The sequence below is a fragment of the Chanodichthys erythropterus genome, chromosome 17 (assembly GCF_024489055.1).
Source record: "Chanodichthys erythropterus isolate Z2021 chromosome 17, ASM2448905v1, whole genome shotgun sequence".
Classification (NCBI taxonomy): domain Eukaryota; kingdom Metazoa; phylum Chordata; class Actinopteri; order Cypriniformes; family Xenocyprididae; genus Chanodichthys; species Chanodichthys erythropterus.
In genome coordinates, this window is record NC_090237.1 from 5,469,728 (window position 1) to 5,488,495 (window position 18,768).

The 18,768-nt window shown below is 40.3% G+C and overlaps 1 protein-coding gene across 3 annotated transcripts; it reads left to right on the forward strand.

Moving 5' to 3' along the window:
* Positions 1-681: 681 nt before the first annotated feature.
* LOC137004416 (NLR family CARD domain-containing protein 3-like) lies at positions 682-10,011 on the forward strand. 3 transcript variants are annotated; one of them, XM_067364706.1, is made up of 10 exons: positions 682-821; positions 1,678-1,794; positions 2,074-2,184; positions 2,623-2,736; positions 2,897-4,699; positions 5,259-5,432; positions 5,812-5,985; positions 7,289-7,462; positions 7,542-7,706; positions 8,733-10,011. In XM_067364706.1, the coding sequence occupies exons 1-10, from the start codon at positions 772-774 to the stop codon at positions 8,746-8,748; spliced, it is 2,898 nt and encodes a 965-aa protein (XP_067220807.1). In that variant the 5' UTR covers positions 682-771; the 3' UTR covers positions 8,749-10,011. The 3 variants fall into 3 exon arrangements, with proteins under 3 accessions (XP_067220807.1, XP_067220809.1, XP_067220808.1); XM_067364708.1 differs by lacking the exon at positions 7,289-7,462; XM_067364707.1 differs by lacking the exon at positions 2,623-2,736.
* The last annotated feature ends 8,757 nt before the right edge of the window (positions 10,012-18,768 follow it).

An 18,768-nucleotide genomic window follows, 5' to 3' on the forward strand; every position in this document is an offset into this window, starting at 1 on the left:
GCTCGCGTTTTGTTTATATTTGGTAGATAAGCACCATTTGTAAAATGTTGTGCCACTGAAATCGATGCGAAACTAGCAAGTGGTCCGAGAGCCGTCGACGTAACGTTAGCGCTCTTTTGATGTTAGCGCGCGTTTATTATTTTCCCCTTACCTTTTTTTTTTTTCTCTCAATCCACGAACTACTACTATATTCCTCTTATTGTTGTACTGGATTTTTTGGACTAATATTATTCAATCGCTTTTTTTTTCTTCCCGAAATTCGATCTTAGGTCTATAATTTTGCTGACGCCATCTATCTTATTTCCTTACCAAACTCGCTGCTAATCTAACTTGTGAGATAAGAAAAATAATAATCCTTTAATAGTAAAATAATAATAATAATAATAAAAACAATAGAATATAAACCAAGTAAAAATACAAAAAAAAAATAAAAAATAATATGCATAAACACAGGCAAGCCGTCGTCTATCATTGTTTCTTCTTCCTTTTTAAAAAAAAAAAAAAAAAAAAACTCGTTTCGTAGTAAATGAGCGTGTGACAGTTCTTAATCTTCCTGTGGCTGACTGTTTTATCACATCAAATTACAGTTGGAAATGATAAAGAAAAATGGATCATACCAAGCTAAACCTAGTGGTGGGGGAGCACTAAAAATTAGGCAAAATAGGAAATGGTAGAAACTACTAATGTTTCTGTCCTTTCTATTCAGAGTAACTGGAGGAGGATTTCCGACTTCTCAGATGCACCTGTGAGTGCAGCTCCATTGAGGACAGAATGAGTCACGTACAACAATTCAAAGATGGAGATTTTTCTCCAGGATGCAGGTAGGCTACTCATTAAAGACGACATGAAATAAAACGAACCATTTTTCATTGTTAAAGGTCCCCTCTTCGTGATCCCATGTTTCAAACTTTAGTTAGTGTGTAATGTTGTTGTTAGAGTATAAATAAAATCTGTAAAATTTTAAAGCTCAAAGTTCAATGCCAAGCGAGATATTTTATTTAACAGAAGTCGCCTACATCGAACGGCCAGTTTGGACTACATCCCTCTACTTCCTTCTTTAATGACGTCACTAAAACAGTTTTTTGACTAACCTCCGCCCACAGGAATACACAAGAGTTGCGTTTGTAGAGTGTGTTTGTCGCCATGTCGTCGAAACGCTGTTATTTTCATCCCACAGTCCAATCACCGGGTCTGATTCCGGCTCAAATTGATAGGGTAAAATTAAAGACATGTTTACAATAACACTGAGCGCATGCATCTCCACGTTATGGTAAGAGGCGTGACCTTTCCGGGCAAGGTTCGCTAAGCTGCTGTCGAATCACAACACAGGAGCCGCTGGCACAATCAGAACTCGTTACGTATTTCTGAAGGAGGGACTTCATAGAACAAGGAAGTCATCAGCCCGTTTTTATGACAGTGGAAACAGCGGTATACAGATAAGTAAATTATGTGAAAAATACTGTGTTTTTTTACACGCGAAACATGAACACATGTTATATTGCACACTATAAACACAATCAAAGCTTCAAAAAACCACGAAAAACGGGACCTTTAATACACTCTTCCTGATTTTTATTGTAAAAGACTACAGTGGACATCTAAAATATAGAAAAAGTTTGTTTGCCTCTGAAACAAATTCAATTATGTCACCAAGCCATCTTGTTTGCTATATTACAGTTCAGTCCAGCAGAAGAGATCCGATTCACCAGAGCTCAGCTGTGTGTCCATGAAGAGTGGCTGGTCTATAGATCCTCCACCTGAATTTAAAAGTGGAGAGACACAGCTGGATCTAAGGTGTTACTTTTAATTTCAGTATATGCAAATAATATTATAAATATGTACATTATGGTTTGATTTTTTTTCACCAGGAAATTTGCATGATGAATTGATGGTACTTTTAACTTGATTTGATATTCTTACATTGTATTGCTCAGGTTACAGCTTTTCTACTTTTAAATTTGGTAATGCACTGTAAAAAAAAAAAAAAAAAAAAAAATCTAACTTTTGTTCATTAGTCTCACTCTAAGGTTGATTGAACTATCTAACATAGAAAGAGGTTCTGTTCTGTTACAGTTTGGCTCAGTTGGGGAGATCCGATTCACCCAGCGTTGTGTCCATGAAGAGTGACTGGTCTATAGATCCTCCACCTGAATTTAAGGGTGGAGACAGAAGGCAGATTCACAGGTACACAATTGCACAATGGCCTCATGTGAAACGTATATAAGTTGAATAAATAGTTGCATTTATTAATAATAACTATATTATTTTTATCAAGTTTTCTAACTCATTAGCCTCACTGTATCAGTGGTTTATGGCTGCCAAACTACATAGCAATTGGGAACATTAATATAGAATGTATAAATGTGTGTTTATCAGTATTTTATTACCCTTTGAAACTATTCTTTTTATGTATTTAATTAATTTAGGTTTTATTTCTGTAGTTTCAAATTTTCCTTACAAGATGGTAGAGTCTCATATATTAAATATCAATTTAAAATAATAAAATAACATTTTCATATATATTTTATTATAAAAAAAGCAACAAAGCTGTTTACAGAATTATTCAGTTAGTAACACAATTTATTGTCAAAGAACTTGATTTTTTACTTCTTGCTGTTTAAGGTCAATCCTGCGACGCAGACCAGGTGTCACAGAACCTGTCTGTAAGAAAATTAAATATGACGAGTCTATAAATCAACCACAAGACTTTAATGAAAGCATGTGTCCTAGTGTCAGGTAAAATACAGGATTTGACAAATTACAAAACATCTGTTTAAACAAAAGCTGGTGTTCTGAATTTTATATAATATATTATATAGAGACAAAATAGCCTTCTCTTTTTATGGTGCTATACATGTACCTCTTTAACTTATATTCTCTTGTGTTGATTTTACAGCCATGACTCTAATCCTGCTGAAGTCCTCAACAGGTTTAGATCAAATCTGAACAATAAGGTTCAGTGTCTGTATGAGGGAACAGCACAGCAGGAAAACCCAACACTCCTGAATGAGATCTACACAGAGCTCTACATCACAGAGAGTGAGAGTGGAGAGATCAGTAATGAGCATGAGGTGAGACAGATTGAGACACAATCCAGGAGAGCAGCAACAGAGGACACACCGATCCAATGCAATGACATCTTTAGACCTTTACCTGGACAAGACAAACCCATCAGAACTGTGCTGACAAAGGGAGTCGCTGGCATTGGAAAAACAGTCTCTGTGCAGAAGTTCATCCTGGACTGGGCTGAAGGGAAAGAGAATCAGGACGTCCAGCTCATATTTCCACTTCCTTTCAGAGAGATCAACTTGATGAAGGACAAAACGCTCAGTCTTTCAGATCTTCTTCATGACTTTTTCCCTGAAACAAAAGAAATGGAAATATCCAGTGACAAATATAAAGTGTTGTTCATCTTTGATGGTCTGGACGAGTGTCGTCTGTCTCTGGATTTTCAGAGCGATGTGAGGTTGTGTGATGTAAGTGAATCAGCCTCAGTGGACGTGCTGCTGATGAACCTCATTGTGGGGAATCTGCTTCCCTCTGCTCTCATCTGGATCACCTCCAGACCAGCAGCAGCTGATCTCGTCCCCTCTGAGTGTGTCCATCGTGTGACAGAGGTACGAGGCTTCAATGAGCCACAGAAGGAGGAATACTTCAGGAAGAAAATCAGTGATCAGAGTCTGGCCAATACAATCATCTCACACCTGAAGTCATCAAGGAGCCTCGACATCATGTGCCACATCCCAGTGTTCTGCTGGATCTCAGCCGCTGTTCTAGAGAAGATGTTGAGCGAAGCAGAGAGTGGAGAGATTCCCAAGAGTCTCACTCAAATGTACACACACTTCCTGATCCTTCAGACCAACATCAAACATGAGAAGGACTATGAGAAGAACGTGACAGATGAAGAAATGATCCTCAAACTGGGGAAATTGGCTTTTCAGCAGCTTGTGAAAGGCAATGTGATCTTCTATGAGGAAGACCTGAGAGAGTGTGGCATTGATGTGACAGAAGCATCAGTGTACTCAGGATTGTGCACTCAGATCTTCAGAGAGGAGTTTGGCTGGTATCAGGGGAAAGTCTTCTGCTTTGTTCATCTGAGCGTTCAGGAACATCTAGCGGCTCTATATGTGCACCTCTCCTGTACAAACAACAACAGAAATGTGTTTGACCAAATCACCAAACAGAGTTTGCCGTCTAAAGTTAAGGAGAGGATTAAACATGTTTCATTATCTGAGCTGCATCAGAGAGCTGTGAATGAGGCTCTGCAGAGTAAAAATGGACATCTGGACCTTTTCCTGCGGTTTCTTCTGGGTCTGTCAGTGGAGTCTCATCAGATTCTCCTTCAAGGACTAATAAAACATACAATCATCAGTTCTGACAGCAGTGAGGAAACAGTTGAGTACATCAAGAAGAAGATCAGTGACACTTGCTCTCCAGAGAAATCCATCAATCTGTTCCACTGTCTGAATGAACTGGGTGATCATTCACTAGTGGATGAAATACAACAGTATCTGAAATCTGGAACATTAGCTGAAGTCAAACTCTCCTGTTCTCAGTGGTCAGCTTTAGTCTTTGTAATGTTGACATTAGAGCAAGTGATGGATGTGTTTGAGCTGAATAAATTTGTTGGAAAAGAAAATACTTCAGATAAAGTTCTTCAGAAACTGCTTCCTGTGGTTAAAGAATTCAGATCAGCACAGTAAGTGACACAGATGATCGCTACACTATAAAAACATTTTACAGACAGTGCTGGCACTCATGCTGGAGGATCTGTGATTTTCCTTTAGTACTGACCCACGTTTCCAATGACTTTAAAGGGTGAATAGTGGCCTAACCTATAACCAGAGCCTTTCTCCTAGTTTTGATAACATATTGTGATATATGAGCCCATAAAGCTCTGTGGTTTAATGTTTAAAAGCAAAGAAAGCCATGAATTTTAATATTGTAATATTGTTGTTCTGTAAAATATAATTATTTTTCAGTATCACTGATATTTAAAAAAACAAAAAAAAAAAACAGGGTGACTGCCTCTCTGGAGAAGTAATTTAAATATATAACTAACAAAACAATCTGTTCACACATATTTATGAATAAAATAATTTGATTTTATACAGACAAGGAAAATTAAGTCCCTGGAACCACTGCCCAACGGTACGGGATATCCGTCAATTGAACGTGTGTTGCATTCGCAGCAAGACACTTTTTAAACTGTTTTTACTGTGTTAAATTTATTGTACTAAAGTTTTTAATCTCTACAGATTGGATGACTGTAATATCACAGATAAAGGTTGTGCTACTCTGGCTTCAGCTCTGAGCTCTAACCCCTCACACCTTAGAGAACTGAATCTGTCTGGGAATAAAATAGGAGATTCTGGAGTGAAGCGTCTATCTGATGGACTTAAGGATTCTCATTGTAAACTGGAGAAACTGAAGTAAGATCTTCTTTTTGTTGTTTTTCATGCGCATGTCAGGTTATGAATTTCATATAAAAATAAATAAATAAATAAAAATGAAATATAATTCCTATGAATATTTTCATGGACTGGATCTGGTTATAAAACTACAGAGCCCGTAAAGGGGACATGTAAAAAAAATATGAAATAATGGTTGTAAAAAAAATATGAGACGAGAGGAAAAATAATAAGTCAATGCTTTTGCATTCTTTCGCAAATGGTTTGCTTTCCATCGTAGAAACTCCACTATTACATACACACACATAAACCCAATGACATTTACAGACATACTGTAGATATTCATAATTAAAAGAACATAGTAAAAACTACAAAATGGGTTTCATTTTTCTTCTGGCAGTCTGTACCATTGTGGAATCAAAGATGAAGGTTGTGCTGCTCTTGCTTCAGCTCTGAGATCAAACCCCTCACACCTGAGAGATCTGGATCTGACTGAAAATAAGATTAGAGATTTGGGACTCAAGCACCTTTCTGATGTACTAAAAGATTATCTCTGTAAATTAGAGGAACTGAGGTAAGGTCACTATCAAGAACATTAATTACATTTATGTTAAATGTCATTGATAAACCTCAGCACAATAACATTTTTTACAGCATATTGTGTCACTTCAAAAACAAGGGTCAATAGATAAATATTAGTAATAGGGTTTCTCCATCTAAAGACACTTTTGCATAGAGACAAATTGAAAAATCTTGATTGGAAATAATGTGCAATAAAAATACTCTGCTCATATTTCTTCTAAATAATAATATTATTAGGTATATAAGGGTAATATATAAGGGTAATCCACAATCGTAATCCAAACACAGGCAATCGGTCAAAACACAGGCAATCCAAACAAACAAAACAATGCAGGGTACATGGGCAAAGAGTAATCCAGAACATAGGGCAGAAAACCAAGACACGGGAAATCAAGATACAACAGCTCAGAAGTGCAGTACAAACAGTCAAAATTTGAAATGAAAGACAGGCTTATATAGGGTGAGCTAATGAGGCTAATATGACACAGCTGTATAAAATGATTGGTGGATTAGTCTGGTCAAAGGATTATGGGGAATGGAGTCCATGATAGTGCGGTAATAGCCCAGGGTGGACTGCCCTGGTAACTATGACAAAATTGATCAAAAGTGAATGTAAAGAAATTTATAATGGCATATTAGAATGATTTCTGAAGGATCATGTGACACTGAAGATTGGAGTAATGATGCTAGAAAAATTCAGCTTTTTCATCACAGGAAACATTATAACATATATTACAAAACAGTTCATTTATATTGGAAAAAATATTACATGCTATTTAACTTTTTTATCAAATAAATGCAGCCTTGTTGAGAGTAATAGATTTCTTTTAAAAACCATTAAACCCCAAACTTTTGAAAGGTAGTGTATGTAAAAAATATATGTAAATAATTGTCAACAATACATTTTGAGATTGTTTATAGGTTTACGATAATTGTAGTGGGGTTTATTATGTAATACACTTTTTATATTTTTTTATAACATTTTTATAGATTTTATAATTTTATAGAAAGATTTTTATAGTTTATTATTGACCTTCATATAACAAAAACTAACCATTATGAAATCTGCTAGTTTTAATAAAAAGGAACCACATGAACATAAAAGTGCCAAATAAATACCTAATAATAGTAGGAGTACATTTACTAGTAATAAAATATTGATTGTAAAACATGGAATTAACAAATATTATGCAATAGTATCCTTGTGACAGTTCTGTAAAAACAAAAGTACTTGACATAGTTTGTGACAGTTAAGTTTTGTTTCAGAAAGTGAAAAATGTCACTGTTCTCTGTAGGTTGATGAATTGTGCTATCACAGATGAAGGTTGTGCTGCTCTGGCTTCAGCTCTGAGATCAAACCCCTCACACTTGAGAGAACTGGATCTTTCTCAGAATAAAATAGGAAATTCAGGAGTGATTGCTTTCTCTGCTGGACTGGAGGATCCTCGCTGCAGATTAGAGAAACTGAAGTATAATGATCTAACTAGCATGAGATTCACTGGAGTTTGTAATGAAGTTGTTGCTAAACGGTGTGTTTGTTCATTGCAGGCTAAAGAATTGTGGAGTCACAGATGAAGGTTGTGCTGCTCTGGCTTCAGCTCTGAGATCAAACCCCTCACACCTGAGAGAACTGGATCTGTCTTATAATAAACTAAACCTACAAGTCAGATTCTCTACTCTACAGTATATTCTGGAAATACTGAATAATCTGCTGTGAGTCAGATAAATGATTTTTTTTTTAAATTAGCGACACCAGTGGCTGTTAAGTGAACTGCATCCGTCAACTTATAGTTTGTGCCATTGTTCGCTCCATAGAGACCTGAATGAGCCTCAGCCAAAACAGTGACTGAAAGTGATTTAGTAACATTATGTCGACAGATGAGGTTAAAGGGTTAGTTCACCCCAAAATTAATATTCTGTCATTAATTACTCACCCTCATGTCGTTCCACACCCCTATGACCTGCGTTCATCTTCAGAACTAATTAAAATTACACTGTTATGATGATTTCTTTTGGATTTTCCCAGAAAAAAATTCCTGAGTCCTTCACATAAAATTAATTCTACTGGCTTTCAAAGACAACCTAGGAAGTCAGGGAAGGTCTCGTTTTCTAATTTTGCTACAGGCTGTTCACACATTTGCAATAAAATACGCAATGCATGAAAATGTTTACATACAGCCCCTCTAAAGTATAAAATGTCAATATCCATTTTTAAGCAAAGCAAAAAACAGGCTTCATATGTAAATAAATGGTGCTTTTAGCTGTGTAAGGTTTTTGTTTTGTTTTTTTACTGTAAATTGCATTAAATAATATGCATTTAATCCTTCTTATTTTGTTTAAATAAAATATTCAATATTTTATTTTTTAAACAGATTTTAGGTTGTTGTTTACTAGTATTTAGCAGCTTGTGGTTGAGTTCATGTATCTAGAGTATATTTCCTGATGTGAAGTGACAGCAGTCATGTCTCAAACTCTAGCCCTTGGATTCACAGACAAGGCTTAATCCTATAATCCCGGACTAAAATCCATGTATGAGCTGTTTTAATTGAAAGCAACTTGCACTAACATATCTTGAAATATATCAGTGCCATTGTTTTGTCTCAAGATAGTAATGTTGTTTTTTTAAAGGCAAGTTTATAAAAGCTACTTAAATGTTGAAATAAGGCCTAATCCTGTCTTAATCTAAGACCTGTCTGTGAAACCAGGCCCATATGTGACTGTCTGTGTGTTTTATTGTAGGACTCTCACTATTTAGACGTCAGTCCTGTTCCCTCAGGATCAGCTGATGGTGAAAAAGGAGCTACAGAGACTGAAGACAGAGACACAAGGAGATCACATTGTTTTATTTGGAGTAGTGTTTTTTCCCCCCACACCCCTTCTTCTTCTTCTTTGTCTGAGCAGGTACAGCCAGGTGAGAGTGCTCATCATCTGCAGATTGGTCCTCAACAAAAGGAGGAGTGTATAAATCTTATCTGATCTGCAGAAAAGAGAGAGCTTGTTGACTGTTGATGTGTATTGCTTCTGCTGTTTCTCTGTAATTCATTACAAAGCTTATATTATTTCCTTTGTCTGTTGTTATCCTATTGGGATCAGTGTTGCCATTTTAGCAATTTTGTTGTTAGATTTAGTGACTCCTTCGCCCCTTTTTAAAAGCCTAGTGACAAATCTAGTAACTTCCCGGACAACCCTTTTCTAGATTCTTATCGCACTCACTGATCTATGTTTCTATTTATATAAATCAGTGAAATCGCCATTATGACATCGTCTAGTGACATTTAACAATCAGATTTAGCTACTTTAAATTAAAAGGAGTTGGCGACACTGATGGGGATCTGTTGTAAGACTTATTTTTATTTATTTTTGTTAAATGCTTGAATAATCAGAGTTACATTGATTTATACTCTTCTCTTGCTGAACCCCAGCTGTTGTTGACCTGACGTTTCTCTTGTAAATACTGTATATAAACCAAACTTAAAAGTTGATGTGGTTCTAATTTTATGAACTGCATTGTTTAATTGTTTTATGATGTTTCCTGAGGTGCACTTATAATGTTAGTTTGCTTTTTACATAAAAAAATTGTCATAATTTTGAAATAAAGGCATTTTTTACTGATTTTAGCCCTCTGATTTGAACGTTCTGTTTTAAGGGGCGTGTCTGCTGTGAGACTATGAACTCCCACTGTTGTGATTGGCTGACATCTTTCCATTTGAAATAGCTAAGTATTACTCTCTCAAAAGCTTTTAGCACATTTTTACTATTACAGCTCTTAAGGTTAAATAATCGTGAAAAGCCAAGATCTATGGCATTATATTTACATTGTGGCATGAAAGGTTGCAGTGATGAACATTGTAGTCGATCACAGACATGTTGAGCATATGAATGCAGTGATCTTGTAATTGCAACTCAATTTCTGCTCACTAAATGGAATGCTTTCATCGTAACTAAACAAACATATTGTAACTAAGAGATTTGTTCAATAAAACGTGTCCAATCACTGATAAACTCGCTCTGTTTGATTGACAGCTCTAGCGATTGCATAGGGAGCGTTCTCCCATCGCTTTCTTTATATAATTTAATCACAGTTTAAATAACAGATTATTTTAATCCTACTAAGAGAAATAATGTGAAGTTGAGCGTTTAGTCACTGGTTTGACTTACTGACACATAGACAAAGAACATCTGACTGTACATGAATCATTAATATCAGATCAGGAATTAGAATTAACACGGTTACTCACATGTTGTCGCATTACTATTGGGTCCATATCATAAAAGTCTGTTTGCAAAGCCTGCGCCAAAATGAGATTGATTTATCAAAGAATCTACAGTGAAATCGCAGTAACAAATAAATAAAACTCAACTGAGACATTCACATTTTTGAAAATAAACTATAGCTACCTAGCATTAGGTAATGTTTAACGCATTAAAAGGTAATGTTATTTTTGTCCTGTATGGCTATAAGACCCTGTTCACAGACTGTGATGACGCATTTTAACAGTCATCAATATCGTAAATCCTGCAAAGTTTTTTATATTTTCATTTAAAAAAAAAAAACAACATATGTACATTTATAACACTATACTTAGTATGATGTGGAACAGCTGGACTGAGTGGCAGAAGAACCTGCTGCATGACTGGATTTAATAGGGGAAACTGCGAAAACACGAAATCTGAAAATGCTTTGTATAGTCAAATAAAATTTGTAACACTCCAGTGGGCGGGGCTAACGTTGCAATTATGAAGTAGGCGCTGATTTCTTGTGCGGAGGCGGGGTTTAACCTATAGATAGGCACATTCCAGGATCAGTTGTTTTATTTATCTTTATCTTAATTGTATCTATGCATCAACAGTGTAAAGTCTTCAATTATATAAAAATGATGCTCAGTAAAGGAGCTAAGTGATTAAATATAGTATGTTCTTTTTTTCACACTATTATGAACAATCCAGTTCCTAATATTAACCATATATAACCAATGTTCTCAGTAGCCTAAATAAGACATAGTATGTAGTTCAACTAATGTTTAAATATTTTTATACAAATTGAAAACATCAAAATCAACAAATCTGATTTAAAGGGTTGGTTCACTTCAGAATTAAAATTTCCTTATAATTTACTCAGTGGCAGCATTTCACAAAACCTATATCGCACATGTCTCTGGCCATATGACGACATTCCCAAGTAATCATATTATTTACTCACCTCCATGTCATCCAAGATGTTTATATCTTTCTTTTTTCAGTCGAATTAAGGTTAAGAAAAATATTACAGGATTTTTCTCCACATGGACTTCACTGGGGTTCAACAGGTTGAAGGTCCAAATTGCAGTTTTATTGCAGCTTCAATCTGGCATACACATGGTTTTATAATTCTGAAAACTTGTGCATATGCGCACTTTTAGGATGAAATTTACAGAAAGTTCTATACATGAGGCCCCAGACAGCTCTCGCGGTAATTTGAGAGAGCAAAACACAAGTGTAAAAATGAACACTATTTTCACTTGAGGTGAAGGACAGGAAGGGAGTTTGTGTTTGTAGACTTTTTTTTCCTTTTCTTTATATTTATAAATTCCCAGTTATATTCAGAAAGATCACTGTAGTTTTGAGTTGATAAGAAGAATGTGTAAGGGCAAATGAAGATGGAATGATCATAGTGTGTTTGATGTTGTTCACCAGCAGAGGGCAGCATCACTGTGAATATGAGGCCCTGACAATATAAATTTAGAACTAAAACATCTGAACAAAGAACTATTTCAATATGAATACAGTGACAAGAATACATTTGTGAACCCTTTGAAAAAAAATCTATATTTCTGCATTTATTATTAATAAAATTAAGTCATACTCATAGACAAACACAATCTGACTAATCTAATTGTTACGGTAGCTGGTATACAAAGCACACGACGAGGAGATATATTCACTCTAAGTCTTTACTTGTAGAGAAACAGGAATCCAAAGGAACATACACCAACTTAGCACAAACGATACCGGACAACAAAAGACTAGAAACACAGGGTATATATACAAGGGACTAACAAAGGAACTAAACAAGGTGATGGGATGATTAACAAAACACAGGTGGATCAAATGAACTAATCAACAGAACGGGGAAACTAGGTCACAGGGGCGGACAGAAACATGAGGCTCTGTAACAGTTCGCCCCCTCCCGAATAGGCGCGTCCTCACGCCGCAAGAGTCCAGAGGAGGGAGGGAGGGGGTTCTGGAGGAGGGCGGAGAAAACACAAACAAACAAAAGAAAAGAGTCCATGGAAACTAATAATGACAGTCCAAGGAGGAGTGGAGGGTGGGAGGAGCCAGGGGAAAGCCAGGAGCAGGAAGAGCCAGATGGTACCCCAGAAGCCAGCCAGGACGAGGCCCCAGGGTAGAGTCGCAGGTGGGAGGAGCCATGGTGGAGTCAGCTTTGGGGCAGACGACACCCTGGGGACAACTAACGGAGATTTAGCTGGAGACCCAGATGTAACTGAAGAGCCGATGAGCCCACGCGCAGCCGATGGTCCTGGAGACCGAGGAGGAGCCATGGTGACGAGCGTCCGAGGAGGAGGCGGACGTCCAGAGGGCAGAGGCTGAGCCGGTGGGACCGAGGATGTAGGCGGAGCTGGAGGGAAGGAGGAGCCAGATGGAGCCGTAGGTGCAGGCAGGTGGACGACTGACCAAGGTGGAGCCGGAAAGACGAGGGAGCAGGGAGAAGCCGTATGGCCGATGGTGTCCGGTGGAGCCGAGGGAGGGAGGAGCCAGGGTGACACCGAAGCGTCGACGGGCCGAGGTGGAGCAGGGGGCATGGAGGCTGGAAGTGGAGGCAGGGGATCCTCTTGAGTGGATGGAGCAGAGGACCTGAAGATGCTCGACATCCCCACCTGGCATGTGGGAGATGTCGAGCAGCTGAAGGGCAGAGGTGATGGTGGGGCTGAGGAACTGGCTGAGAAGCTGGGTGATGGAGGCGGGAGAGGGAAGCTGGGTGGGCAGATGGGGAACTGGAGAACACGGGAGAATGGTCCTCAGGGAGCTCAGGAGATTCATTAAAAACAGGGAAATGGGAAATCATCTCTCCGGAAAAATCAATTAAAATCAGCCAAAAAAATGTCTTTCAGTTCCTCAGCATATTTGCCAGTGTCAGTCATTGTTTCCATCGTGGTGGTGTTGTGGGCGGAGCATTCCTCCCAGCCCTCGAGCTCCACAAGCACTCCCACGATGTCAGATGATGTAACCGGCTCGCGCACCTGGTCAGAACCTTGCTGTGAGGTTGGCTCCGGGGCGATGGTACTGTCCGATCCTTTCCTCGGTCCAGGCTCATCCATCATGGCAGGCTTGCCTCCTCAGTCTGTGGTGGGCACGTGAAACATCTCCGTTGTGACGTTCGTCGATGGTGTCTGACTGGCTTCTGGCAGTGGAGTGGGACTGGTGGCGAAGTCATCCTCCGCGGGGCCAATGGTGAAGGGTGAGTCGTTACTCACCAGCACCCACTCCACGAGTGGACCACTCCCTGGGAGGCGTGCCTGGGACCGCTCGCTAAGGCTGGAGATGTAGAACACGCAGAGCGAGCGGTCAGGATAGTGTGTGAGGCACGCCAACTCCAAAAAAATCCAAGGTGTGCGATACCGCAGTAAAGATAGTTTGCGGTTTGATATTCAGATTTCTTTTGGCTATAAATACGCATTGCGCTGTCATATACATGCAAATAATACCGAATATCGTTCTCCATGATTTGTGAATTAAGGTGACGCTGTCCTTTGGGCCGCAATCAGGTTTTCTTTTCGTAGCGACTCTTAATTTTATAATGGCTATAGCTCCAAATGTTGGACATTTAGAGGAATGAAACCGCTGTCATCTTCACCAGCTTGATCTGTGAATTTTTTCACAGCAAAGCTCTTGTCCGTAAACCCCTTGGTAAGTCCGCCAGTAAGGAATGTGAAAGAAAGGCGTTCTTCATGTTTAACGTCTATTACCAATAAACACGCAGACTGCTGGAATAAAATAACATTGTTTTAGGTCGAGCTCGATTTGTGAAAACTTTCACAATAGCATTTTATCTCGTGGCCGTGTTTCTCTTTGCTCTGCCCCCGTTTTTTGTATAATATGGTACATACATATATATATATATATATATATATATATATATATATATATATATATATATATACATTCCTGGGTCATGTACATCACTTTTCTGATCTGTGAAAACTTTCACAGTTCAGTACGGGTCAGCTGACCCTTCCCTGGGTCACTAACATCACTATTCTGATCTGTGAAAACTTTCACAGTTGCGTTTTGGTCAGCTGACCCTTCCCTGGGTCACTAACATCACTATTCTGATCTGTGAAAACTTTCACAGTTGCGTTTTGGTCAGCTGACCCTTCCCTGGGTCACGTACATCACTTTTCTGATCTGTGAAAACTTTCACAGTTGCGTTTTGGTCAGCTGACCCTTCCCTGGGTCACTAACATCACTATTCTGATCTATGAAAACTTTCACAGTTGCGTTTTGGTCAGCTGACCCTTCCCTGGGTCACGTACATCTCTTTTCTGATCTGTGAAAACTTTCACAGTTCAGTACGGGTCAGCTGACCCATCCCTGGGTCACTAATATCACTATTTTGATCTGTGAAAAATTTCACAGTTCAGTATGGGTCAGCTGACCCTTCCCTGGGTCACTAACATCACTATTCTGATCTGTGAAAACTTTCACAGTTGCGTTTTGGTCAGCTGACCCTCTCCTGGATCACGTACATCACTTTTCTGATCTGTGAAAACTTTCACAGTTGCGTTTTGGTCAGCTGACCCTTCCCTGGGTCACGTACATCACTTTTCTGATCTGTGAAAACTTTCACAGTTGCGTTTTGGTCAGCTGACCCTTCCCTGGGTCACGTACATCACTTTTCTGATCTGTGAAAACTTTCACAGTTCAGTACGGGTCAGCTGACCCATCCCAGGGTCACTAATATCACTATTTTGATCTGTGAAAAATTTCACAGTTCAGTATGGGTCAGCTGACCCTTCCCTGGGTCACTAACATCACTATTCTGATCTGTGAAAACTTTCACAGTTGCGTTTTGGTCAGCTGACCCTTCCCTGGATCACGTACATCACTTTTCTGATCTGTGAAAACTTTCACAGTTGCGTTTTGGTCAGCTGACTCTTCCCTGGGTCACGTACATCACTTTTCTGATCTGTGAAAAATTTCACAGTTCAGTATGGGTCAGCTGACCCTTCCCTGGGTCCCTAACATCACTATTCTGATCTGTGAAAACTTTCACAGTTGCGTTTTGGTCAGCTGACCCTCTCCTGGATCACGTACATCACTTTTCTGATCTGTGAAAACTTTCACAGTTGCGTTTTGGTCAGCTGACCCTTCCCTGGGTCACGTACATCACTTTTCTGATCTGTGAAAACTTTGACAGTTCAGTACGGGTCAGCTGACCCATCTCAGGGTCAGCTGACCCATACTGAACTGTGAAATTTTTCACAGATCAGAAAAGTGATGTACGTGACCCAGGGAAGGGTCAGCTGACCCGTACTGAACTGTGAAAGTTTTCACAGATCAGAATAGTGATGTTAGTGACCCTGGGATGGGTCAGCTGACCCGTACTGAACTGTGAAAGTTTTCACAGATCAAAATAGCGATGTTAGTGACCCTGGGATGGGTCAGCTGACCCGTACTGAACTGTCAAAGTTTTCACAGATCAGAATAGCAAAGTTAGTGACCCAGGGAAGGGTCAGCTGACCAATACTCAACTGTGAAAGTTTTCACAGATCAGAATAGTGATATTAGTGACCCTGGGATGGGTGAGCTGACCCATACTGAACTGTGAAAGTTTTCACAGATCAAAATAGTGATGTTAGTGACCCAGGGATGGGTGAGCTGACCCGTACTGAACTGTGAAAGTTTTCACAGATCAAAATAGCGATGTTAGTGACCCTGGGATGGGTCAGCTGACCCGTACTGAACTGTCAAAGTTTTCACAGATCAGAATAGCAAAGTTAGTGACCCAGGGAAGGGTCAGCTGACCAATACTCAACTGTGAAAGTTTTCACAGATCAGAATAGCAATGTTAGTGACCCAGGGAAGGGTCAGCTGACCCGTACTGAACTGTGAAAGTTTTCACAGATCAGAATAGTGATGTACATGACCCAGGCAAGGGTCAGCGGACCCGTACTGAACTGTGAAAGTTTTCACAGATCAAAATAGCGATATTAGTGACCCTGGGATGGGTCAGCTGACCCATACTGAACTGTGAAAGTTTTCACAGATCAGAATAGCGATGTTAGTGACCCAGGGAAGGGTCAGCTGACCCGTACTGAACTGTGAAAGTTTTCACAGATCAGAAAAGTGATGTACATGACCCAGGGAAGGGTCAGCTGACCCATACTGAACTGTGAAAGTTTTCACAGATCAGAATAGCGATGTTAGTGACCCAGGGAAGGGTCAGCTTACCAAAACTGACCTGTGAAAGTTTTCACAGATCAAAATAGTGATATTTGTGACCATATATATATATATATATATATATTTAAATGACCTTAAATATATATACCATATAATATAGATATAATATAGATAATATATAATATAGATAAAATGCTATTGTGAAAGTTTTCACAAATCGAGCTCGACCTAAAACAATGTTATTTTATTCCAGCAGTCTGCGTGTTTATTGGTAATAGACGTTAAACATGAAGAACGCCTTTCTTTCACATTCCTTACTGGCGGACTTACCAAGGGGTTTATGGACAAGAGCTTTGCTGTGAAAAAATTCACAGATCAAGCTGGTGAAGATGACAGCGGTTTCATTCCTCTAAATGTCCAACATTTGGAGCTATAGCCATTATAAAATTAAGAGTCGCTACGAAAAAAAAAACCCTGATTTCGGCCCAAAGGACAGCGTCACCTTAATTCACAAATCATGGAGAACGATATTCGGTATTATTTGCATGTCTATGACAGCGCACTGCGTATTTATAGCCAAAAGAAATCTGAATATCAAACCACAAACTATCTTTACTGCGGTGTGTGACATTCTAGGGAGCGGTCCCTCTGCTCCAGGCACAAAAGGGCAACAGCAGGGTCCATGGTGACGGGAAAAACAAGGAGAAAAAAAACAAACGGAAAATCGCTGCAAAACTGTTTCAGTCCGGTATTCTGTTACGGTAGCTGGTATACAAAGCACACAATGAGGAGATAGAGTGAATATAAGTCTTTACTTGTAGAGAAACAGGAATCCAAAGGAACATACACCAACTTAGCACAAACAATACCGGACAACACAAGACTTGAAACACAGGGTATATATACAAGGGACTAACAAAGGAACTAAACAAGGTGATGGGATGATTAACAAAACACAGGTGGATCAAATGAACTAATCAACAGAACGGGGAAACTAGGTCACAGGGGCGGACAGAAACGTCTCGGTTACAAAGGTAACCCTCGTTCCCTGAAGGAGGGAACGGAGACGTACGTCGGACAGACCGACGAATAGGAATCTCGCCAGAGAAGCCAATCTACTTCGAGTGTAACTAAACGAGCCAATGCACATTGGCATGCAATCATCTGCATCAGCTGCTCACCTCGCAGCGCGGGTATATAATGAGCAGCAGGTGCGTTGCATCTTCAGGTTTTCGCTGAGGAGCCGAACCAAGCAGGCGGCAGCACAGCAGGACAACAACTGTGGCGACGGGACGTACGTCTCCGTTCCCTCCTTCAGGGAACGAGGGTTACCTTTGTAACCGAGACGTTCCCATTCAGTCGGTCACGTTCGACGTACGTCGGACAGACCCAGACCGACGAATAGGAATCCCTACCAAAGCGCCACAGGAGCTGCCCTCCTCCAGCGCTCTGTTGTAAGCCACCTGAACCCCCTTGCCTGCGGACGGTGGGACAGGGCTAACACACAGAGAGGGTCGATCACTGTTGTTCCAAAACCCATTCAGTGAGACTATTGGATAACGCTGGGAAAGCGTAACCTTCGTTTGAAGGAACGCTGCGGAAGCCACATCCTTCCCCGAAGGAGTTATGTGGAGAAGTACATATGGACTAACCCTGTAGGGCTGTGCTACATATGGAAGAACTGGGGTGACTCCAACTCGATAGAGATGGGTTCTCCCAGAGGGAAAGACACGGGCTTCGTTTAAGAGCAGCCGTGGAAAAGCCATATGGGATCCCCGTAGGGTCACACATATGGAACCCAGCCTAAATCCGGTTCTCAAGGATACAACGGAGTATAGGCCTGGCGCCAGACGCTCCGCCACGTCGGCTGCCGAAGGGTAACCGGAGGACTCAACAGGGTCTGCCCGTAGGGACTCTCTGGAGAATAGAACGCGCATGTAGCGCAGCAAGCCGACACTAAGCCGGGGCCTCTCCGTGCCTCTGACCTGAGGCGAGAACACGGGAGGAGACCGGCTCGACACGAAGGCTATAGTATCTAGCGAACGTGTTAGGTGTCGCCCAGCCCGCAGCTCTACAAATGTCTGTTAGCGAGGCGCCACGAGCCAGCGCCCAGGAGGATGCCACACCTCTCGTGGAGTGAGCATGCAACCTGAGCGGGCAGGGCACGCCCTGAGCTTGGTAAGCCAGGGCGATGGCATCCACTATCCAGTGGGCCATCCTCTGCTTGGAGACAGCCTTTCCCTTCTGCTGGCCTCCGTAACAGACAAAGAGCTGGTCTGAGGTCCTGAAGCTTCGAGTTCTGTCTATGTACAGTCGCAAGGCGCGAACTGGACAGAGCAAAGCCAGGGCTGGGTCTGCCTCCTCCGAGGGCAGC

Excerpts from the sequence above, each read along its gene's own strand:
- LOC137004416 (XM_067364706.1), top strand. The coding sequence starts at position 772 with ATGAGTCACGTACAACAATTCAAAGATGGAGATTTTTCTCCAGGATGC. Across the intron at positions 5,986-7,288 it reads TGTAAATTAGAGGAACTGAG|GTTGATGAATTGTGCTATCA; the intron begins GTAAGGTCACTA and ends TGTTCTCTGTAG. Across the intron at positions 7,463-7,541 it reads TGCAGATTAGAGAAACTGAA|GCTAAAGAATTGTGGAGTCA; the intron begins GTATAATGATCT and ends TGTTCATTGCAG.